The sequence below is a fragment of the Lathamus discolor genome, chromosome 2 (assembly GCF_037157495.1).
Source record: "Lathamus discolor isolate bLatDis1 chromosome 2, bLatDis1.hap1, whole genome shotgun sequence".
In the NCBI taxonomy this organism is placed as follows: Eukaryota; Metazoa; Chordata; class Aves; order Psittaciformes; family Psittacidae; genus Lathamus; species Lathamus discolor.
Window position 1 is genome coordinate 84105158 of NC_088885.1, and position 24865 is coordinate 84130022.

At 41.0% G+C, this 24865-nt stretch overlaps 1 protein-coding gene across 3 annotated transcripts in view; it reads right to left on the bottom strand.

Annotated features, from left to right (window-relative positions):
- TRIO (trio Rho guanine nucleotide exchange factor) overlaps nt 1–24865 on the bottom strand; it is a 246887-nt gene that overhangs the window by 112240 nt on the left and 109782 nt on the right. For all 3 annotated transcript variants that reach the window (XM_065667601.1, XM_065667600.1, XM_065667602.1), the window contains exons 11-13: nt 15702–15893; nt 5804–5973; nt 4616–4790 (exon numbers count right to left, since the gene is read on the bottom strand). In XM_065667601.1, the coding sequence (XP_065523673.1) occupies nt 4616–4790; nt 5804–5973; nt 15702–15893 (537 nt within the window). The remainder of the gene's footprint in view (nt 1–4615; nt 4791–5803; nt 5974–15701; nt 15894–24865) is intronic.

The following is a 24865-nucleotide window of genomic DNA, read 5'->3' on the forward strand; positions in this document are numbered from 1 at the left end:
TCCAAACAGGCACCAGTAACAAAGCAGCTGACTGCATAAATATTTAACCAAAGTCAGTTGTTAGCAAAAGGAATATGCCGCTATGCTTTCCAAGTGGTTAATCAGAGCCATGAAGCTACTGAGAGAGTTAAACTACCAGAAAAGTTCCAGGAAAACAAGCCTTCTGAAAAAATAGAACTGAGGAGAAAGCTAAGTTAAATCATCTGTACAAAGCTTCTGTAGGCAGCTGCAATCCTTCTTGAAGGCCATAAAAGATGCAATTAAAATTGTGGCATCAGTTACTTCCTGTTTTAAAGGTGTTCTGCAAAAGTTATACTTCATTCATTAAGTATTCAAGTTTTGCACTACACCATGAAGGAAGATACCAATTAGGGTAGCTATTTGCAATACCTAATTCTGACAAGCTAGCTCTACCATAGTGAAAACAAGCAGAAACTCACGTTTCAGTCGTAACACTGAAAACAGAAAAGCTGATGGACAAGGCATGCAGGAAAGATGCACAGGACAAGGCTTTTAGCCACTGCTTGAAGTTTCTTTTATCTCTCTTTCATGTGCTCTGAACATCACATGCACCTCTCATAGGTTTCCCCTCTAAACACACACGCAGGCATCCCCTTCACAACTGCCTTTTATTTCCCTTTCACTTAGTCTATGCCCAACATGTCTCATTGCCTCTTTTTATTATTTACTATCACTACCTGTACCTGATTTGAATGGCAGGTAGCTCTAAGAGATAAACACCATGTGTCACCTCAGCCAAGAAGTTTCAGTGATGCTGCCTCTACAGAACAACAACAAACAACAGTAAAAATTATAACTTTTTCCCATGTTACTTCATGCAAACCCAAGGTTAAGATCTTGGCCTGCACACTGTTTAAAGCAGTCTGAAACACTGTACAAGAGCAAGACATTCCCTGTCCCCTTCAAAAGGCCAGGAAGTCCACAATTCAAATACATAATGCCAGTAAGGTCCCACACTCATTCGAAAGATAGGAAGTCAGTGAACATCACAGCTAGGAAGAGTTAAAACAAAAATAACATGTATTAAGTCCTCCTCTCAGTACTTTCCCTGAGGTTCTGATTTACAAGCAACACTTTTAGAGTGCAGGATCTTTTTCTTGTTTGTAAAGTTCTGGTAAGACAATCAGCATTAAACAAACAGAACAAAGATAATGTGACTAACAGACATCTAAAGTAACCAAATCACAAATGAATACCCCTTTCAAGAAACAGACAACCCAGCATAAACACAGGGTAACTACTTACCGTAGCACATGTTCAAGAAGTTCCTATTGCAGAGTCTGAGCTGCCTGACATTCCTAGGTTTTAGCAAATGTAAAGGTAACACTGACAGGAAACAATGCATGGTATAACACAGAAGGGATGCCGACACTTTTGCAATGAGTGGGAAAGAAAGAACCACAGGTCTCTTCTCAGAAGGGTCTAACTAGCATTCTTTGTATCAACTGAGTGCTAACCAGGACCAGGAAAATATAATGTGCTGGAGAGAAAGAAAAATGGAAAATGGGAAAGGGAAAAGAGTTAGGTCTCTGTGATCTAGCACTCTGCATCCTTGCCTTTTCAGCTGTATGACTTAACAGGCATCTTGTAAGTATGGTCCAAAAATAGAGTTGAGATAAAGCTGCGAGTTGAAAAGTGTGTGGTATGCTTTGTGTGGAGCCCTGACATAGGCCTCGAGGCATTTAAGTTACAGACAAGCAAAAATGCACAGACACAGATGAAACACACACATTTTAGGCTGCATACATTGCCTCTTGTTTTATCTTCCCACTGGCTAGGTCCATACACATCTTCCTTATGCTACTAATCACAACAGAAAGGGACTTTTTGTGTACATTACTTTGCTCCTTCTTGCTTTCAGTTAAAACAGGCGTTCACAACAGAGTCCTTCAAATACCTCATGACCAATGGCACTTAAAAACCTACCAGGATAGAGAAGGTCAAGCTTATCTGACAAGAGCAAGGGGCAGGACAGAGACAGTGCTGCAGTTACAGCAATTTCAGAAGACCAGGAGAACCTGAAAAGTTGTAGGATAAAGACAGCAACTAAAGACACAATGTTTTAGCAGTGAGTAATGAAGGAAGAGTAAGGGCAAAAAGAAGAGGACTAACCCTGCCAACAAATCTCCCCACAGTCCACAGAAGCACAGCTGCACAGTAAGATCCTGCAGTGCTAGTGGAGCCCATTTTACCCTGTGCTCTTTTGCAAGCAGTGAGACAAGCTAGAAACACTACTTGCCTTCCAGAAAAACTGTCCTCACAGGATGCTCCCTTGAATGAACTGGCCCTACAGACAAGTCTTCATTGACTGGACCAGTCATGAAAAATCCTTGACAAAGCAGGAGGTCAAAACAAAAACAAGTTCCTAGCTGGCATCTGGCTCCTCCTCACTATCATGTTACTTATAAGCTGAGCTTCTGCTTTCAAACAACTGACCTGGAACTAGTCCCTGCATTTTCTTCCTGGAAGTTTTTGAACAGACGTCTGCCTTTAGGGAGAGGGAAAAGAGAAGCATGCTTTGCTGAGGAAGCAGAGAGAGGACATGGTACAGAGACAGCAAAGCAGTAACATTTTGCTGAAGACGCTCTGCAACCAGGGTCATTTTGTTCCCTGGAGGCCTCCTTAATAATCTTAACCATGGTTTTTGTTTCCAAGCCATATAAACAAAATACACCAACTCTTTCAATAAGGTAATCAGTACTTTGCTTTATGTTGTACGTGTCAAAATATAAAGCATGGCAAGTGTCAGCTTTAGAAAAGCTGACAGGACCTGTCAAGTCAGGGTTTGTAGTCTTCCAATGCAAAATCCTATGGGCATCACCAAACAACATACACAGGAGTACTACTATCTATACAGATGCTGTCCTGCACTCAAGGACTAGAACACATCTGCAAAACAGGGCTCCTGCAACCAGCCTTCTGCTATTGTAGAATCCTGTTTTATATAACCTACAGCAGAGAGCAATACCATAATCATGAGCTTCACCCAAATGTTTAACCTAATTTTCTTGGTATGCCTTGCCCCTATAGCTGCCATTACCTCAGTAAGTGTTCTGAGAACATCACACAGACATCAAGCACTGAAGATCACTTCTGCAGAGATTGCAAACTTGCTGACAACACCTTTCATGTTCCCCCACATATACCAGCCATGCAGCTAATTATTACAATCATAGTTTTGCCAAAATCTTTCCCTTGCATGCACAAGACAGCTACTCTCTCATAATCAAAGTAGCAAGCTCTCTGCAGACTAGTCTGAATTGCAAAACAGAGAACCTTCTTAGTCTTCCTTTACACCAGAGTTGTTATTACAGTAGAGTGCACACTCTCACTTCCTCTGTGGGCACGGATCAAGGAACTGTGTCTGCCTATTCCTGCACTGCACGTAATAATGTGCTTAGCTAAACCAGACTTAAGCAACAGGATCTAATCCTGATTTTAAGAAAAAACAAAACAAAACCAAAACAACAAAAGCAACCCACCCACAAACAACAAATAAAACCGCACAAAAAAAATCCCCAAACCAAGCAAAAAAAACAAACCAAACAAAAACCCCAAAACAACACCAAAACAAGAGAAGCTAACACTTCTGCCGGCTGTCTCTTTGCCCTTATACCATTCATACCTAACCAACAGTTGCAGCTTTTACTATATATAGGTGAAGAGGTAAAATTATTGCTGTAACTCCTGTTTTCCAGAGTCTGAAGATAAGCCATAATTTACTCAAACAGGCTCATTTACCAGTGGAGAACCCTGAACCTTCCAAGGCACACACTCAGTCACTGTGTGCAGCACTGTGTGCAGTACTATTACCATGGCTTTAGAAGTCATACCAACTTAGCTGAAGTTTTATAATGCATTTCTATTAAACTGCTGCATGCGCAGTTTCATGTCTGGTTGCATACGTGCCCCTGCACGCCAACAGAAACTCTGCAACTGATAAGCTGAAGCCCTCCTCCAAAATTTGGCCAGACTCAAAACTTCTCGAAGTTTTGCAGGGGGATGGCACTATTACTGCTTTTGCGCTATTTTCAGAGGTGAAAAAGAATCTTAAAAAAAAAAAAAAAAAAAAAAAAAAAAACCCCAAACCACAAAAAAACCCAAACAGACAATCCATACAACATCCCTAAAGACCAAAAGAGAATTCAAAACACCACTTACAGCTATCAACTGAAAAAAGATTGCTGATTGGAAAAAGAAAGAGAAGAGAGGTGTTACTACAAAGCAACAGCTTAGAGAGCTTGTAGCAAACCATCCTGCAAATCTTAATCATATTAACTGTGAGCATAGTAGTTATATCAAGATAGCTTGATATTCAAACCAAACCTACCAGATGGAACAACTGGTACTTTATGATTTTACAAAACACTCGTTCAGAGATGCACTGGGACCCAACCAGAGCTTGAATTAATATCAAAAAGCTCAGCTCTGCATTCTCTTGACACTTTCACATACAAGACAAAAGTTCAGGTAAGAAGGATGTCTATTAGCCATTTGAATCAAACGCCAGTGCAACTACCTAACAATCTCAGCATAAAAGTTCCTACACGAGAGAAAGGATTAGCGCAGTGCAACTCCAAGAGCAGACACTCACATCTATTGCATCTCTTTCAAATATGCGGAGCTGCAAAAACAGCTCAAGCTTTATCTTGCGTTCTTGAAAAAGCTCCTCCATCTGAGACTGGGCCTCATCCAGCTGCTGCAGGACCGTCTCTATGTGGTTGATCGAGCTGTTATGGGGGGTCTTGTTACTAGAGATGGCAGAATCCCTATTTAAAGGAGAGAGATGGGAAAGGGGAAAAAAAAAAAAAGAAGAGCATTATTTAAAAAAACCCGCCACCAATAAAACATACAATTTGGATGCTATATGTGACCACAAAATGAAGACTGTTTCAGATAAGGTCAGTGCGAGCCGTATTACATGAAAGCTAAATCTGTACACCTTTGTTAATAGAAGTCCAAAATATGTTTTTGTACTGGAAAAAAACATTAGGAAATCAGAATAACTCAGTTGTTTGACTAATGCAACTAAGGCTTGACTAAGGACATTCTGTTTATAGGAAGAATAAAATTTAAAACCAGAGACAAACCCTTTTATTGAATTACTATCAAGTGGCATATAATAACTATTTACATTACCGAACCTTCCTGTAATAAAAAAGAAATCAAAATTAGATAATAATAAAAAAAACATTACTTAATCTTTTACTTTAGTATAAAACCTGTAAATTCACATCTAATAATATCAGCTCCTGCAAAGAAGACATGCACCAGGGTAGCCTGGGGCCCAAATTTATTTAGATTGTTACTGAATGAGCAATCAGTCTGAATGGACTGCAGACTGATGGCCTTGACTACAATAAAGTTACTCATCGGTCTGCAAAACAATTTCAAGTGTCTCTTTATAAAAAGCCTGCTGCTCAGAACTCAGAATGCTGTAGAGCCCTGCATGGCAGACTACAAAGGCATACGACTGCTCCTATCAAAAAGGTAGCTTATGTAAACAAAATCTTCTTATAGAGGTAGTGTTTATAAGCTGAGCTTCCTGTAAACAGAGGGTTAGAGACCATCAGTACAGCATGAAACATCATTGTTGTCTGAACATTTACCAGTTTTATTTATAGAATCATAAAATAGTTAGGGTTGGAAAGGACCTTAAGATCATCTATTTCCAGCCCCTTATAGGTCATATCTTGCAGTCATCACCTCTACCCTCAAAACAGAAAAAGCCTCACAGAGTCAGATGTACACTAGAAGAGATTTAAATAAAAATTAGTTTTACCTTAGTTGTTGTATGAGATCTTCGCCTTCCTTTATGACATTGACTGTAACCTGCAGAGTGGTCTGTTGTTGTTGACCAAAACGTTTAATTAGGTCTTGGACAGCCTCCACAGACTCCGCATAGACATCGTCTAGGAGTTCTTTCTGTAGCTCTTCAAGCCATGTCCACAGCTAAAGGGAAAAAAAAAACCCACAAAAACAACTAAAAACTTAAGCCTCAGGATCAGGCAGTCACTATTTCAGATCAGTCCCCCTGGACAAGAGGAAACAGAATGAGGTGGTGGAGAGAAACAGGATTTGCTTCTCTGCATAGAAAAATCCCATCCTCAATTTAATTAAAATGAGCCTTTGTTTCAAATAAGGTTTGCACTTCTTGGAAATACCAGGAAAGCTTTACCCATGTTGCTAAGTCACCCTTTCTTTCCCATTTTCCTTCTACAGTACTGAGCGTATCCGACTGAGCAGCACACAGTTCATAGCAAGAATCCCATCTGCAGCTCCGCGAGAGTCCCTGGGAGGGAAATGCTATGGTAACACTCCCTGAGAGAAGGGAGGAAGGAAGGAAGGAAGGAAGGGAGATGTATTGTAGCCACCATCAAATTTACACTGCCAGGCTGACACATGCACACAGACAACATAACACTTTTCAGTGGCCTTCAAAAAAAGCAAAAAGAAAAGACCATTTCAGAAAACAAGATAGAGAGACAAATCAGATGGGAGAAGTTATTTTTCAATCATGATCGCTACAGCTATGTTGTTTACCCTCTTGATTTCAATTTCATACTATTACAACAAAAATGATAATTAATTCCACCAGTTAATTCACATTTCCCCTTAACATGCCCACAGTCTTGTTCAGAACTGCCCACACACCACAGCTTACACAAAAATCCCTTGGTACATGCTAGCTATATCACTACTGGTAACTTGAATCCTACTGTGTTCTTTTCCACAATTTTATGAGACAAGCTGTTGCATCCTAAGCTCTGTGTGAAAATTATTCATCAGCAAACCATTAGCTATCTATTGCAACTGTTAAAAACACTGCTGGAAGAGAGGGAGCACGGCTGTCTCCTGCAATGCTCCTATAAGCAGCACAGTGAAACAGCTACTCTCACAGGAAGCATTCAAACCGGATCCCTCCTCTCTATTTTATCACCACATCCCGAATGCTGCAATTCCAAGACCAAGGATTACAGTTTGGTTTTTATTCCAAAAGAGTAACTCTGATCTGATTTAAAGTATGAAGGTATTTCAACTACATTTTAGTATATACTGTTGAGAGATACAAATAGGCTTTGTTAACTCTAAACCTAATTAAAATATTGACATAGTTAAAATACAGACAGGAAACTATAAAAACTGACTTAATCTCAAATGACAGAAAAACAAATTCTGTTTTATTTCTTTGCTTGACATTTTCAACAGAAATACGCATTTCACGCTGCCACTTGTATAATGTTCTGACAATAAAGGTTTCCTAACTACCAATGGAGGTACATTAAAACAGTAAATTCAGTTAAGTACTCTAGAACTTAATTGGTTCCTTTGAAGGTTTATTTTAAAAACAAATATAAAACAAATGTCAGGTTTTGTACCTTAGAGCCATACATGCCTCCTGAGGCAGCCTTTCAGTTAACTAAGCTATGAGCTACATTTTCACAGTTGGGGAGAATTAATGCCATTTAACCAGACTTCTACAGATCTACCGCCACCCCCCCCAGCACAGAACTGCCTATTCATACACACTGTTATTCTGACTACTCATATGCTTTAAAGACAATGCCTGTCACAGATTTGAATGCAACTCCATAGCTGCAAACTCCACAAGCTCAAGCCACAGCAGTCTTTCTTATTAAAAGGAGCACAAATAGAACTTACCAAGTGGGTCAAAAGCACTTGACAACATTCATTGCAGCATAACCCAATGCAGAATCCAGTTTTACAGTCCCTGCCCCCCACTTCCCAAACGCATACTTAGGAATGCAAATTTCACTTTGAGACAAATGAAACTTAAGAGCAAGAAGCCTGACAACACAACCTGAAAACTTTACTCAGGTTTCAATGCCCAGAGGATGTGTTTTTATTCCTCAGCGTACGAAGTTTGTTTCTGAACTGTAATAATAAGGCACCATGTTAGAGACCTTCCAAGTGAGCTGGCATGTACACACAACCAGGGCAACTTGCAACTGTGAAAAAAATATTTGAGAGTAACACCGTTGCTGCCGGCAGGTCTAATGTGTTCAAGTACTGGCTGAAATACCCCTCCACTCAATGCTTACTGCCCTGTCTATAAAAGGCTCTATTTCCAGTGATGTTTATCACAGGAAAACTGGGATTAAAACTGTTTTGTCTTAGACTGTATCAAGTTTGCCCCTTGGCTCCCTTACAAGCACCTGTACTGCAGCTCAAGACAGGTTTAAAAACTACTTCAACTTTTTCCAATACATCTTTTGCAGCTGGGTTGTGTCATATCTACACAAGGGACACCTCACCTCCGCATTTCTTATGCTTCACACATGCTTCAGCCACTTCCACAACTGGGTGGAAAGGACCTTGCAGGAGCAATACAACTTGTAAGTGTTGGGTTGGCGATGTACTGTGGGTACAAGTACTTCCCTTATAGCTCACCCTGGATGCTGGAGACCAAGCTAACACAGAACAAGCACACTTTTCCCTTTGCACAGCCAGTTCAAAGCCACACCACCTGCCTAGAGCAGAGGAACACAGGCACAAGCACAACAAAGTGTTATGCTGGCTGGCTTAGTGCTTGGTCAGCATGGCATGGCTGTGAGCATGGTATCTTGCCCCCCAAGGTGCCAAAGGGCTCAAAAATACACCGTGTTTGCCTGGTTCATTAGCTGAATTGCCCACTGTTTGTGAAAGAAAAATATTTACCAACGTGCAGACAGAGAAGGAGAGTAATTAGTATGCATTACTTGCCTAGCTGTGATTCATACACTGTTGAAAGTAGGACAATTTAAGCCATTTGTGAAAACAGCCCTGGTGACAGTTCCATAGCAAAAGTTACTCTAATACATTACCAAATAAGCTTTTTACATTTTCCCACCAAGTAAGTTTCTGACAAACAGCTTCTGCTCAAAATAATCTTGATGTTTATATACAGAAGTTAGAATAATGCCACCACAGATGAACAAAGCTGTCAGGTTATTAAAGCTGGATAGAAATTCATACATTTCACCGAGAGGAGCTTAATTTATAATGGGTAGCAACAGTCATCTGGCTTCTTTACAGCTCAAAACCAGAATGAGCTCTGGATATACTGGATATTACCCAATTTACCTTTATCTTTGAATACAGAATTATGGATGAAGAGAGTACAAGGTTGCACGGCAAAGCCAAAAGAAAGCAAACAGTTTACAGCAGAGGGGAACAGAGAATAGAGCTTACCCATACACGATCAGCAGTGCAGAACTACAGATTTTATAGTGCAATGATTTTCTGAGGTAACGCATTATTCCGTAAGAGAGAGCTTGGCAACAAAAACCCAGCGGGGGAAAAAACCCCACAAAGTTTTCATTATAAAACCATTAACTTTCTCTTGGTGTGAATTTTTAAGCAACTTCTATGCATGTATTTTCCTATTCTCTGTAAAAGCAGCAGCACGAAGATCCCTAAACAAACCACTGAGTTGTGTGTCCTCAGTAAAAACTTCATCCAGCAGCAAAACAGCACTAACATACAGTGAGAAAAGCATATAAAAGAACTCAATCCAGTCACAGAAGGAGGCTCTTCTGCTCTTTTCATCTGTTCTTCACATCTTATCAGAATTAAAATTGGAGAGGGAAATCAAACTCTGTATCCCTGACAGGCAAATGTTTCACCCAGCAGATTTTTTTTCTTGACCTAAATTTAGCACAGTCTAAGAAACATCTGCTTGAATGAGCCTGCATCCTGTGCTACCTCTTTCCTAAGTTCTTGGGAGCATGCCATTAGTCACTGAGATGGTATTATTTTAATTGTCTGCAACATCCTGGAAGTTTCAGTGTTTCCATCATGGGCCTCTATCCATTTAAGTCCCATCTCTGCAATCTCCTGAAAGACTGCATCTAAATAAGACCTTATTGTATTTTACTGAATATAATCAGAGAAGAATGATTTTTGAGTAAATACAGTATTTGTATTAAGGTAAAATATCCATCACACTCTCTCAAAATTTACTTTATTTTTCATTTTTGTAATAATGGCTTTTGGATATGTAGTCAGCCTTCTCAGCAGGCTAAGACACAAAAGGCACACAGCTTCTGCACGTAAAACTGCCGATTCCTCTTTTTGCCCCTTCCCCCCAGCAAATACACTGTTGCAGTATGTTTATTACCACAGGCACAGTTGCTGAAGGAGCTAATACTTGTAGGGGGCCAAATGTTGCAATAGTATTCCCTGACAAGTAGATCTGAGCATAGAAAGGGGCTTATGTGTGTGTGTCTGTCTGTCTGTCTGCCTGCCTGTAAGTTTTGCCTTTCAGGACATCCAATGGACAAAACCTGTGTCTTTAAAACAAACAGACAACAAAAACAAATGCAAAAGATGTTAACCTCCCTGGAGTTTGTCTACCAGGGTCTTTCAGCAACATTTACGATATTAAATTAATTTTTTTAACTAAATTAAATTAATTTTTTAATTAGATCTAATTATCTTTAAAAGCTTCAAATATCCCTGTCTATTCTACAGTTCTAACAAAATCAATTTCCTATTTCAAACAAACTCATCCCTGAAGCAAAACCAAGTTGTTCACATGTTCCTAAACTGGGGGAATGGCTTTACACTGACAGAGGGTAAGTTTAGATTAGATACCAGGCATAAATTCTTCACTGTGAGGGTGCTGAGGTCCTGGCACAGGTTGCCCAGAGAAGCTGTGGCTGCCCTATCCCTGGCAGTGTTCAAGGCCAGGTTGGATGGGACTTGGAGCAACCTGGTCTAGTGGAAGGTGTCTCTGCCCATGGCAGGGGGGTTAGAACCAGATGACCTTTAAGGTCCCTTCCAACCCAAACCATCCTATGATTTATGCATTTTTGCCAGACCCACCACACTGAGTTGTGCTATAACAACACAATAGAAAAAGTTAGAGGTGCACAGAAGCCCAAGGAACAGAGCCTTCATGCTTAGATAGGGGCTTTCAAAAGCTGCTGTGCTGCCTGGAAAGGGCAGAGTAGAGACCAGCCTTATTATGACATTCAATTTTAACCTGTAGACCACCAGTACATAAGACTCATACTCAGGAATGACAGGCAATTAGAAGAGGTGCCACCTCAGGGTTCACATTGGAATGAAATGAATGAAAAACTGCATGAATGTCTACCCTTACGTACTGGACGGACGTATGCAATAGAAGGCATATTTCTGGCAGTAAGTTGTGAGACAAAGCAAGACCATTATCAGTAAGGTTTATTGAATCAAATACATATGCATCATAGCTAGATATTAATGAATCAACAGCACTATGGCCAGCCCAAGGCCTCCTCAGCCTTCTCATGTGCTGCATCCTCCAAACAATGCCACATGTCAGTTTCAGAGGACTCAGCTTCAACAGCTTCACAGACCACTGTTTCATTACTTTTGTTCGGGAACAGTGAGGTTTTGTATTTGAAATCTCAGCCAATTCCACTTCCCTTTTCTTTGTTTCAGCCTCAGTCTATTCTGGTGCAAAGTTTAGTTTGAGTAAGATGAAAAAAAATAAGATAGACATCTTCTAGTAACACCATTAAACATATTGTGTATACATAAGAAGCGCTCTGAGCTGTTTTATGATCAACTTGTCAGAATACACACAAAAGGTTATATGCAAAAAGCTAACAGGCTTTTAAGAAATCATTCTCTTCCACATACAGTCAGCCTGCTCTGTATTCCCACAGTTGACTCCAGGAAAATATCTGTTGCTCTACTTTGGCACTACTACAAACACCTGGCTTGGACAGGATTTCAGCCTTCCCACTCGTAGGTGCTGAGGGAGCCATTTCGGAGAGAGCATGTGCGCGTGTGTGTCTGTATCTGTGTATGGAAGAATGTGAATTCACACCAAAATCCTATTCATTTCTACTTGGTGACAGATTTCACAGCAAAGTATCATGAGTTTTGCCTTATGTTTTGCACACAACCTTTCATGATAACCGGTTATTTTGGAAATATTTTATCTGTATAATTTTTTTTTTCACCTTATCCTTCCCTATTATTGAATGTTAAAAGGCACAAAAGAGATAAGGGATTAACTGTCTTGCAATGGTCAACAGTTTCAGTGTTCAGTTACACTTACCCATCCTCAGCTAGGAACCTGCCAGGACACGGTTTCAATGCAAAGATTTGGATGGGGTATCTACAGTCCCAAACACTTTTACACCTTGCCAGCACATGGCTTAACTTCATCACTTACCATAAGATGTGCCTTATAGACTGAAATTTGTCACTGTTTGCATGGGAGATAGAAATCAATATTCACAATCTTACAAACTTAAAAACTAGTAATAACAGTGTGGAATCACAACTTATGTATAAGCAAGCAATCGATTTTCATGGATTACCATTAAGCAAAATGACTAACAGTGACACCGTTACATAACATCGTATTTCTAGCTTCCCTGAATACATCCTTTTTTTCCCCAATGACAAATACGATCTATTGAAGTTAGCCTATGAGAAATCTGAGAACTTATATGTTGTTTTCTTGTGTTTGTAAGCTACAGGGAGCTCTACCAGCCTGTGATCACCTGGCTAGAGAACTTCTGGAAATGTTAAAAGACAGCCAGCATTTCCAATGCGCATCGTAGCAGCCTGTTGCACACACACTACACAGCTGCTTTGTGCACAGGTATAGCAAAAGTCTGTTACTCTCAGGATGTGTCAAGCCGATCTATTGCTTTTGTGGCAAGCAAGCTGCCTCTGAAAGCAGAAACTGTACTGATTTACTAAGCGTGAACAGAGTAACGGTCTGTGCTGACACTGCAGGGCTGATGCTTCCCAGGGAAGCTGGGAAAAGTTGCAGACAAGTTCTGTGTGAAGCATAAAGGTCATGTAAAGCTACACAGGAGAAGCAGAATTGGAACGCTCTCATCCAGATGAGGAGCATTCACTCAGTAAGAAGTATTTCTGGGGAAAAGAATAAAACTCACCAAAACATCCTACTTCAAAAAAATCAAGGGTTTGGATGGATATCAGAGCCACATTCCAAAGCCTCAAACCAGCCAGCTACTCACATTACCAGCTTTTCTCAGCTCTGTGGCTCCCTCCAAACTGTCACACACAAACATGGTTTTTATTCTTCATGCCTATTTTTTAGACCAAGAAAACACAAAAAAATCCACAAGAAGCAGATTTCACCCTGAATATTTGAAGTGCAAGGCATGTTGATGGCATTTTGCTTTTTTGTTTGTTTAGAGGGATTTGTTGTTTGTTTGCTTGTTTGTTTTAGCAACTGAAGCATCTCTTTCTGGTTCAACAAGTAGCATATTATCCTACTGAGTCCTCTCTTCACTAGCTAAGAGTAATTAATTTCTTCACTCCCCCATACACCAGAAAGGTTACGTGCTTATAGGTATGCACTAATTTATTCAGTAGCTTCCCACATCCTGCAGGAGAACAGCAATTCTCCTGCCAACAAAGCACAGATGACTTTCAGGTTTAGGGCATTTTTATCTTCCATCTGCTTTGTGATGCCTTCTCAGCACTCCACATGCATGTTTGATAGCAAACATGCTCTTGAAAACAGATAAGAATACAGAAAGCACAAAACAGCTTTGAGCTTGCTACTTCATTGCACCTTAACCAAAGGACTTGTCTACTAAATATGAGCCACACTCTCATCTATATTTTTAAATAGAAAGCAAATATATAATAGACTTGCTCACATAAATAACTACTCTTTTTAATTTTCCTTGCTTTATTAGGTATAAAGGCCAGCCACATGACAAACAAAAATCAACATGTGTACACCACCTACAGTACCTTTACCCCAAAAGTCCAGGCTGCTAAGAGGCTGCCATAGTAACTAACAGCTGTGTGTACTTAGAGGCTCACAGTGATACCCATTTTCCCAAAGAAATAAATCAAGATACGGAATACCCTTTTTTTTTTTTTCCAATAAATTATTATCTAGGGGAGCAGTGGCAACATTCCAACACATCTGGATCAGCATCCCAGAATTACTCAACAGTGACTCGCACATCAGTCTGCCTTTCAGTTTTTTTGGATTTTTTTAAAGCTCTTTCCTTGCAAATCCTTTTATAGTCTCTGTCTTTTATCACTACAACCAACTGTATCCATTTAAATACCATTCCAGTTGCTCTACTTAATGCAAATTAAAACAGGTAATAAAGAAATTTACAGAAACAATGAACATGTTTCAGCAGAGGACTGCTCCCATGCTTCAAAACACGTAATGGAACAGGGTAGCAAGGTAATGGAACATCACTATGTGCTTGAGAAAAGTGCAACAAAAAAGTTGTCCCCCAAGAACAGCTTACAATACAGCATTTATGTTTTGCTTAAACAAGAGAGCCCTGGAAGGATATCAACAAGGAAGTATCTAACAGAAAACTGATGGGGGAGCTATGTACTCATGTCTGGAGCTAAAAAGCAATTCAATTCTGACCTCCTTCAAAGACTAACTCCCTTCTCCATTTGTTTCAAGTGCAAAGCAGATGTTTCATATACAAAAAACTCCCATCCTTACCCTCCACAAGGTTTTGCTGAAGAAGCTACTTTGAATACTATACTTCCCCACTGAACAAACCATTTCTCAGTGTAGGGTGAAGGGAAGGAAGACATCTGACATGCTGTGATCCAGAAGCCTTTAATATTTTCACCTAGTTTGAGCAGAAAGATTTAACATGAGCTCTAAACAGAAAGTAAGTAATTTACAGTTGTTGAAATTTGCCACTATCTTAACCTAAACCCCCCTACTGAAGTCATTATTCTTGCTCTAGCCTATTTCAGCCCCTCCCATGAGCTTAGAAACTTATGATCTGTGTTCTGAACTGGAGCAGAAAACTGATTTGGCTGAAAATTGAGTGTGTTTCATGGAAGCATAGAATGGTTTGTTAGAAAGGACCTCAAGATCAGCTAGTTCCAAAACCCCTACCATGGGCAAGGACACCTTCCACTAGACCACGTCACTCTACGCCCTATCCAACTTGGCCTTGAACACTGGGGCATCCACAACTTCTTTGAGCAGCCTGTTCGATTTTTCTTTTCCTAGTGTACTACTTCAACCTCTGAAGAAGACTAAAAATTGCAAACATGAGGCAAACCACTGTCATTATCAGGTAAGATACCTTTAGTTTGTGAAGAACTGTCAATATACAGAATCAAAATGCAATGCGTAAACCGGAGAAATTAAACAGTCTCTCTGGGCAGCAGGACTGCCTTAAGTAGCCTTGTGCTTCTGCCATGTGTTTCAGTCTCCTGAACTGTGTCCGTTTCACCCTGTGTCTGGCAACTCAGTTAACTGCACTGGAGAGCCGGCTGGACTGAAAAACCAAACCCACAAGTCCACAGTATGTCCCCCCACAGTCCTGCCTTCTGGCTGCGTCAGTCCCCTGATCTGACCCTCCCCCCTTCCTTGTGACTGAACAAGCACATGTACTTGCACAAGACGGAGGTAGAAGCTTCTTTTGTTTGAAAGTAAAAAAAAAAAAAAAAACCCCCCCAAAAAAAAACACCCAAAGAAAAACAAAAAAAAACACCAAAAAACAAACAACCAAACATTAAAAAAAAAAAACAAACAAAACAATCACCCTACTCCAGCCCTCAATCCACAGTGATTTAAAAACCAAAGCTTATTGTACAATAGTGGTTTCATGACGTCCTATGGCAAGGTTCTAACAGTGAAAGTAACATTGGACAATTAGCGGCTTAATGTCATGACTACAATTTGGCAGCAGCTTTACCTCTTTAACATGAGTGTGAAAGGACACAGACATGTCCAGCAGGATCTTGCGCTGTTCCACACGCCTAACAAAATCCTGTATCCTGTCTTCGAGCTGATGAGCGGCTTGATAAATTTCCTCCGGGTCACACTCCCCCGTCTGAGCGAGCTGTTCAGCGGCTTCTAGAAGCTTATCTGCGTTGGTATATGTGTTCTGTAGAGAAATAAGTATATTTCACAGGCTTAAGTGAAAGGAAATTCAGGCAGTGTATTTTAAAGCTATTCCACTAATGAAAACAAAAGGACAAAAAGGCCCTTGGAATGTATTTTTCTTTCGTCTATTTTTAAAGTAGTAGAATATAATCTTGCTAAAGATTTTGTTGTATTTCTAGATACTTTCTCATTTAACTGTGCATAAATTCATTCCTTGGCTCCTTATTTACGTCTATTCAAACATCGCCTCAATCCAGAACTTTGGGAGCCTATTTATTCTTTCTTGAAATTTGTATTTTATATTCACAACTAGAATAAAGATCAGCCTAAATGTCTAGTTACTTCAATACTGGAAAAATCACTACAGTCATGGCCAGAAAACTTCAAATGTGTATTACTAGAGAGGTGAGAAAGTCCTAGCTGCTGGTAGGGATGCTTAACATCAAATCTGCACATCGAGCAGGAAGGTGGAAAGTGACAAGGCACAGAAGAATAAAATTTCTCTCCATCCTTACAGAAGCAAGGTATCCAAAATCCATGCATCAAGTGGATCATCCATCATTTGTGAAACAGCAGCAACAGAAGAAAATTTAGAAGTCAGCTACAGCTAAGTGTTAGAGTAGAACAGTGTCCCAATACATCATAGGATTAACAAATGCAGATCAGCAGTCTTTAATTAGAGACTCGGGTCAAAGCAGAAAACAGAATGGAGGAAGTCTGGTACCTGATATACTTAGAAGAGCTATGGTCCTGAGAAGAAAGATATATTTTAACAACTCTTAAAGTGTAGAACTTGCAGCCTCCATCTATATCTGTATATCATTTAATCAAAGCAGGACTGATTCCAAACATTTGCTAAAATTTGGGGGCTCTTTTTGAGCCTAACCTTGGGTTTTCATGAGATTGGTTCTCAAAACAGACTCATCAAGAAAGCATAGAAGGATGTTTACCTCTGCAGCAAACAGACTGAAGACATGTCTACATTAAAGAAGCTTTGCTTGTCACTGCATCAGGTCTCGTGATAAGTTTGAACCATGGACTATAAAAAAAGAAATCTTGACAGCATAAACTGTGCCCTTCTCTTTTCCCTTCTGCCCTTCCAACCTCAATTACATCAGGCAGAAACACCATTTGCCAAGACAAATTAAGCTTACGCAAATGTACTTTTCTTTGCCATAAATATAGTATCACACCTCCAATTAACATTATAATATCCCTGAAAGTTAAATCCAAGCTTGGCCCTAAAACTCAACTAAGGGGCAGGAAATAAAAGCTCTCCTCCAGGGTCTCAAGAAAATTACCAGGCAAGTACAGATTACCTGACTCAGTGCGGCTTTCATGTATTTGGCAGGGGAGTTCCCCTTCGTTTATTATAACCTATTTATGTAACGATTAAATCCATGCTGTTCTTTGATTTTGACTATGACCATCTTAGGCCCTCCGTAAGCTTCAGCTTTTTAATTGCATGAAGAGGTAGAAATCTCCTTCCCAGTTTCCCTGGGAAAGCCTGCAGAGACTAAGATAAGCCTACCCTTTTTGGTGAGTACACTAGCCAACGCTCCAGATCACTGACTCAGGCCATGCTGGCCCAGAACACACTCTAATCTGTGCTTTGGTGTTTTGACTTCCATGGTTGCAGCTCACACGTGTTCAAGGGGCAAGGCTGAAGAGCCTTAAGGCACGCATCAAACAACAACGACTTCATCAACCCAGAGAGCCACACCCAGCCGCAGATGGCTGAAACAGAAGTTTCCCATTTTAATGAAAACTTTATCTCACATGTGAAGCATTGTTTATGAATTCCAGGACTATCTTCCGTGTAACGCAGGCCCAGGCACATCAGATCTCTCTGTAAACTGGATGGTGAACTGCCTGTACTTACAAATGATCACAACCTGGATGCTGCTTCAAAAGGAGTTGCAATTCTCAAACCTTAACAGCAGACACATGCCCTATCACTAAAATTTCTCTTCCAAGTGGAACTGAAATATAATATAAATATTTATTTTGGTAGATAATAACTGCCCTTTGGAATAAAAGCTGTAACAAATAGGCGCACTATACTAACTACTGCCCTTCCCAACTCTCTGCTTACTTCTGAACAATGCTTGGAGGAAAAGAAAAAAAAGTAGTAATGTGAAGATTTTGAAAATGTTGGTCCCAAGGGGCAGCCACCAGTTAAAAACAGAAGATTAGGCAGGAAGAGCTGGAGTTCTCTGTTGAAGCTGTTTATACCAATTTCCTAACTGACAAAGAAGGCTTCACAGTGACAAATACAACATAAAGAGTTTTGAAACAGATTAACACTTCTTCAGAGTATCTCCATTAGCACACCCTCCCCAAATCCAGCAGAAGTATCAGCCTGGCAAGAGCTTTAAGTCATTCTCTAGTCCATCCCTCCCACTGCAAAGTGGGATCAACTGTACCTGAGTCTTTAATAGATGTTCTTCTTCAAAACGCTTAAAAGACCCTCCACAGTGGCGAGTTTACCATGTACCCCAACAACATATCCTATTGCTTTCCTAGTCTTCCTGTTGAGAAACCCTCTCTTCATATTCTTCAGAAAAAATTAACACTATTATTTTTCCAAAGCATATGAAGTGACACAATCATGTAAAAGTCAAAGGCTAAATTTAACAGACTAGTGCAGAAATTAGTACTACTGACAATACAGCAACAGAACTGAGTCAGGGTATGAACTGAATTTCATTCAAACTGGAGTTTATTACACTATGGAGAGGGAAGAGAGATATACACAAGGATGGAGGAAGATTAACAGAGGTACACAAATCATTAAAGGCAGAGAAAATTAAGATAGATTACTCATTAAATACAGTGGATGCTATCATATGTAAGCATCAGACAACACACTTAAAATGAAAAAGCAAAAGTACTTTTAATCTAAGGAGCAATTAAATTGCATAACTCGTTGCCACAGGATCTGGCATACATTCCAAGAGCATAAGTGGGTTCAGAAAGTAGCTAGCCTAACTGAGGGAAGAAAAGTCCATCAGTAACAATTAAACACCAGTTCTGATGCATCCTTCAGTTCCAGACATCACACAGGCTCAAATGACTGGGAAAGTAAAGGTAACTTTTTAAGCATACAGTCCCTTTTCTTTATGCATATGTTGACAGTCACAAGATACTCTAAGGCACTGACCTTTACTTTGATGTATTGCAGCCATTCATGGGTAAAGTTAAGAACCAGTTCAAATACATATCATTCTTTTATAACCTTAAAAGGAGGTGAGAACAGGTGGCCATAGGGAAATGATAGGTGTATTGAAATGAGGTTTAGAAGAATCTTTTTGGTGAATCTCTTGCAACAAAAAAGACTTAAGAGCTCTTTTGCTCAGATATTGTCTGCACATGGTGAAAAGAACTTATCTGTAGAAAAAGATCCACTATATTCTTGGCATACACCTTTTAGTTTTTCTGAGAATAGACTACTGTCATAAACCAGACATTGCTCATAGTTGCAACTGGAAAAGCTGACTTAGAATTTCATACAGAAATGCATGGGGAAGTACAACCATACTACTAATCTTCATCCAGTGCTTCAAAGCTGAAAATCTATGCACAGAAGTGAATCAATTACATGAAGATTAGGACTCGACACTTTGAGTAAATGGTTTCATGGACACAAAGATGATCATGGAGAGAGGTGAAAAAAGGAAAAAAATTAGGTAAGTATAAAGCAAACTGAACAGGCGTCACATGAAAAGAGAAACACAATCCACAATGGTGGGTGCAAGTCAAAGTACGTATAGCTACCAAAACCTAAGGAGGATTATTAGTTGTCTGAGTACTACCTAGTGTTCTTGTAGTGGTAATAAGAAGTGTCAAATTAAGAGAAAAAAGCCCTCATTTCACACAATTTTTTAAGTGAATAGTTTTTAAGCCCACAGGCCACTGACTCTGGAACACCTTTTGTATTCAAGACACAACTTATTTCAACATCTCTTTGAATGCTGCTGAGGAATTGGCACCTCATTGACATTAAAAAAGAATAAGGAAGGAAGCAGAAGGGAAGAAAGAAATTGTATTTTTTGCTCTGCTCAAAATTGGGAGTTAGCCTTTGATCAGGAACATTTCAACACTACTGTTGGCTCCTTGCATTTGATAAAACATTGCCATGCCACCAACAGTTCACTTCACACTGCTTCCTCTCAGCTTTTGACTGAGCTGAGGGGTTTGGGTTTTTCAGTCACGGGCTGCTGTATGGGACACCTGGTTTGCTGGTGACAGGCGGGATACACCAGTCCCAGAGAAAAAAAAGGGTTTTGGGGCAGGAGTTAGCAGGGCTTATTGACAGGGCTTTAAACTAGTTATGAAGGGGGGAGGGGATTTAACTGGGCCTGTTGGGGACAAGCCCAAGAGGAACATGCTAGGGATTGAAGGATGGCGGGCTAAGGAGGACTATCAATCTCTTGTTTCACTTGTGGGAAAGGATAGCTCTTTAGACCCTGTCCCGCAGGGGAAAAAGGGTACTAGGACTGGCTCCCTGAAATGCCTGTACACCAATGCACGCAGCATGGGGAATAAACAGGAGGAGTTAGAAGTCTGTGTGCAGGCTAAAGGTTATGATCTGGTGGCGATTACAGAGACATGGTGGGACAGTTCACATGACTGGAATGTGGTCATGGATGGCTATGTCCTTTTTAGGAAAGATAGGTCAGCAAAGCGAGGTGGTGGAGTTGCTCTTTACGTGAGAGAGCAACTAGAATGTATTGAGTTCTGTCCGGGGTCGGATGAGGAGCAAGTGGAATGTCTGTGGGTACGAATCAAGGGGCTGACTGGCACGGGTGATACAGTTGTGGGGGTCTATTACAGACCTCCTGATCAGGACGAAGGAGTTGATGAGGCTTTCTACAGGCAACTGGAAGTAGCCTCGCGACTACATGCCTTAGTCGTCGTGGGGGACTTTAATTACCCCGATATTTGCTGGAAGACTCACACAGCCAGTCATTCACAGTCTAGGAGGTTCCTCGAGTGCATTGATGATAATTTCTTAATGCAAATGGTGGACGTACCAACTAGGGGAGCAGCGCTGCTAGATTTAGTACTCGCCAACAAGGAGGGTTTGGTCGAAGTGGTGACGGTCAATGGCAGCCTTGGCTGCAGTGACCATGAGATGGTGGAGTTTAGGATCCTGTGTGGGAGGAATAGAATACCTAGCAAAGCCACAGTTCTGGATTTCCGAAGGGCCAACTTTGGCCTCTTCAGTCAACTGCTAAGGGAAGTCTCATGGGAAAGTGTACTAGGCGGTAAAGGGGCTCAAGATAGTGGGTTAGCATTCAAGGACCGCTTCTTCCAAGCTCAGGATCGGAGCGTCCCAATGAGTAGGAAGTCAAGTAAGGGATCTAGGAGACCGGCGTGGTTAAACAAGGAGCTGCTGGGCAAACTCAAGTGGAAAAGGAGAATCTATGGATTATGGAAGGAGGGGCTGGCCGCTTGGGAGGAATATAGGACAGTTGTTAGAGGATGTAGGGAGGCAATTAGGACAGCTAAGGCCTCCTTGGAACTCAATCTTGCTAGTCGGGTTAAAGACAATAGAAAGGGCTTCTTCAAATACATAGCAAATAAAACTAACACAAGAGGCAATATAGGCCCACTGCTGAACGAAGTGGGTACCCTGGAGACAGAGGATATAAAGAAGGCAGAGGTGCTGAATGCCTTCTTTGCCTCTGTCTTTACTCCTGCAGACTCTCCCCGAGGGCCCCGGATTTCTATAGCCCCAGAAGGAGTCAGGACAAAGGAGGAGTTTGCTTTGGTAGATGAGGATTGGGTTAGGGATCAGCTATGCAAACTGGACATCTGTAAATCGATGGGTCCGGATGGAATGCACCCACGGGTGCTGAGGGAGCTGGCGGAGGTCATTGCTAGGCCACTTTCCATCATCTTTGGTAAGTCGTGGGAAATGGGCGAGGTGCCTGAGGATTGGCGGATGGCAAAGGTCACACCAATCTATAAGAAGGGCAAGAAGGAGGACCCGGGTAATTATAGACCGGTCAGCCTTACCTCCATCCCTGGAAAGATGATGGAACAACTTATTCTTGACTCCATCACTAGGCATATCAAGGATGAGGGGGTCATTAAGAACAGCCAACATGGTTTTATGAGGGGGAAGTCATGTATGACCAACCTTATAGCCTTCTATGAGGAAGTGACTAGGTGGAGGGATGATGGTAGAGCGGTAGATGTAGTTTTTCTTGATTTCAGTAAGGCATTTGATACTGTCTCCCACAGCATCCTCATAGATAAGCTAAGGAAGTGTGGGCTTGACGATCAAGTAGTGAGGTGGATCGAGAACTGGTTGAAAGGAAGAAGGCAGAGAGTTGTGGTCAATGGCGCAGAATCTAGCTGGAGGTCTGTGACTAGTGGAGTTCCTCAGGGGTCGGTGCTGGGACCGGTGCTGTTTAATATTTTCATCAATGACCTGGATGAGGGAACTGAGTGCACCCTCAGCAAGTTTGCTGATGACACAAAACTGGGAGGAGTGGCTGACACACCAGAGGACTGTGCTGTCATTCAGCGAGACCTGGACAGGCTGGAGAGTTGGGCGGGGAGAAACTTGATGAAATTTAACAAGGGCAAGTGTAGAGTCTTGCATCTGGGGAAGAACAACCCCATGTACCAGTACAGGTTGGGGGTTGACCTGCTGGAAAGTAGTGAAGGGGAAAGGGACCTGGGGGTCCTGGTGGATAGGAGGATGACCATGAGCCAGCAATGTGCTCTTGTGGCCAAGAAGGCAAATGGCATCTTAGGGTGCATTAGACAGGGAGTGGTTAGTAGGTCAAGAGAGGTTCTCCTCCCCCTCTACTCAGCCTTGGTGAGGCCGCATCTGGAATATTGTGTCCAGTTCTGGGCCCCTCTGTTCAAGAAGGACAGGGAATTGCTTGAAGGAGTCCAGCGCAGAGCCACAAAGATGATTAAGGGAGTGGAACATCTCCCTTATGAGGAGAGGCTGAGGGAGCTGGGTCTCTTTAGCTTGCAAAAGAGGAGACTGAGGGGTGACCTCATCAATGTTTACAAATATGTGAAGGGTAGGTGTCAGGATGATGGAGCTAGGCTTTTTTCAGTGATATCCAGTGATAGGACAAGGGGCAATGGGTGTAAACTGGAACATAGGAAGTTCCACGTTAACATCAGGAAGAACTTCTTTACTGTAAGAGTGACAGAGCACTGGAACAGGTTGCCCAGGGGGGTTGTGGAGTCTCCTACACTGGAGATATTCAAGGCCCGCCTGGACAAGTTCCTGTGTGATGTACTGTAGGTTACCCTGCTCTTGCAGGGGGGTTGGACTAGATGATCTTTTTAGGTCCCTTCCAACCCTTGGGATTCTGTGTGATTCTGTGTGATTATGCCTAGGGTCCTATTTAAAAAAGAAGGCAACAAAACACAACAAACACTAACAACAACCCCAAACCAAAACATAAGACTTAGACCAACCAGAAATTTAGATAGAGAATAAATAAGCCAAAAGTTATTAATGCTTTAGTAAGGACCGCAGATTGCTGTCTTATACTTGAGCATAATTTTCCTTACAACACCACCAACAGGAATGCCTTTTGAGACCTGCTTACATTCAGCTGTAGATCAAGTAAGAGGAACAACTCTGAGGGTGTGCCTCTCTTGGCAGTCACTACACATTCAAGAGTTACAGATGAAAAAAAAAAATACTTATTAGATCATCTTGTCCACCCTTCTGTCAGTGGAAGATAGTCCCCTGTAGCACATTTAAGCTCTTCAACAAGTCTTACGTTTTCAGTATCTCCAAAAATAGAAATTCCACCCATCCACAAAGAGACAATTTTGTACTCTAGTAGCATTCAGTTTTAGGAAGTTTCTGCTAAGTATTTGCTTTACAGCTTTCTACGTTAAAATATAATACAAATTAACAAGATGCTGTTTAAACAGTTTACATTCCACTAACAGTTCTACACACTTCATTCCCCTTGATTACTCAAACTCTCTTTTTTTCTTTGTGCAAATAACACAGTATTAAGTATCAGATCATTCAGGTTTTGTTAAGTGTCTTACAGAAACAGATTCTTGCTTGTCTGACCCAGAAAAATAAGCATTTCCACATGAAAAATATTACAGATTTTACTAAAAATAAACTATTAGGCATACATATGGAAAAATCCAGCATGTATATATACATAACTAAAGATGCTTATTCTTTTGGAAATTATAGGAAATCAATATTGAGGAAGTTTTCTGAAGGTATCTGAAGTCTTCAGCCACCGGAGTGCTCTAAGGCCACATTTATAATAAAAATACAATTAAAAGCATACTCACCCATTAAAGTCAATCTGTAAACACACTTTTGATTCATTCGCCCTAGTAGGTGTCACTGCGGAATCCTGCATGTCACTTCAGAATTTTCTCATACCGCATCTTCTGTTTTGACTGAAGGACCACGCTATCAACCCACCCAAATGAGGTTTTCCTTAGAGAATCTTAGAGATGTTTACTCTTACCAATCATTAAGGCTGGACAGACAATGTACATTACTAATGGGGAGGATTCTAACCTTCAGCTTCTCATGGGTTTTGTTCACATCCCCTTTTCAAGTCTGCCACCCAAACTAACTTCCTCTTGTTATGCTCCCCAAACTCCTTAGTACCTCCACTTATTTCAGCTTAACTCTTTTTCACAGAAAAGTAAGTTCTGAAGTTCTATTATCAGGCCTGCTTAAGGCTAAAACAAGAGTCTTCCTAAAGTGGTTTCTCCTTTCCCCCCATCAGACTGTTGTGGGGATTTGAGAGCTCCCCAATCCTAAAGTCAGAAATGAGGGCCCATCATTTCATCTCCATCCTCTCTTATCGGCCACACAAAAGCTTAAAACCTACAATCCCTTGGAAATAAGTTACTTTAAAAGGAGAGCTTTCATTCTTCTGTGACTCAAACATTTGAAAGCATGCTTTTCAAGACAACAGCAGTAAATAATAGCAGCAGCAGCTC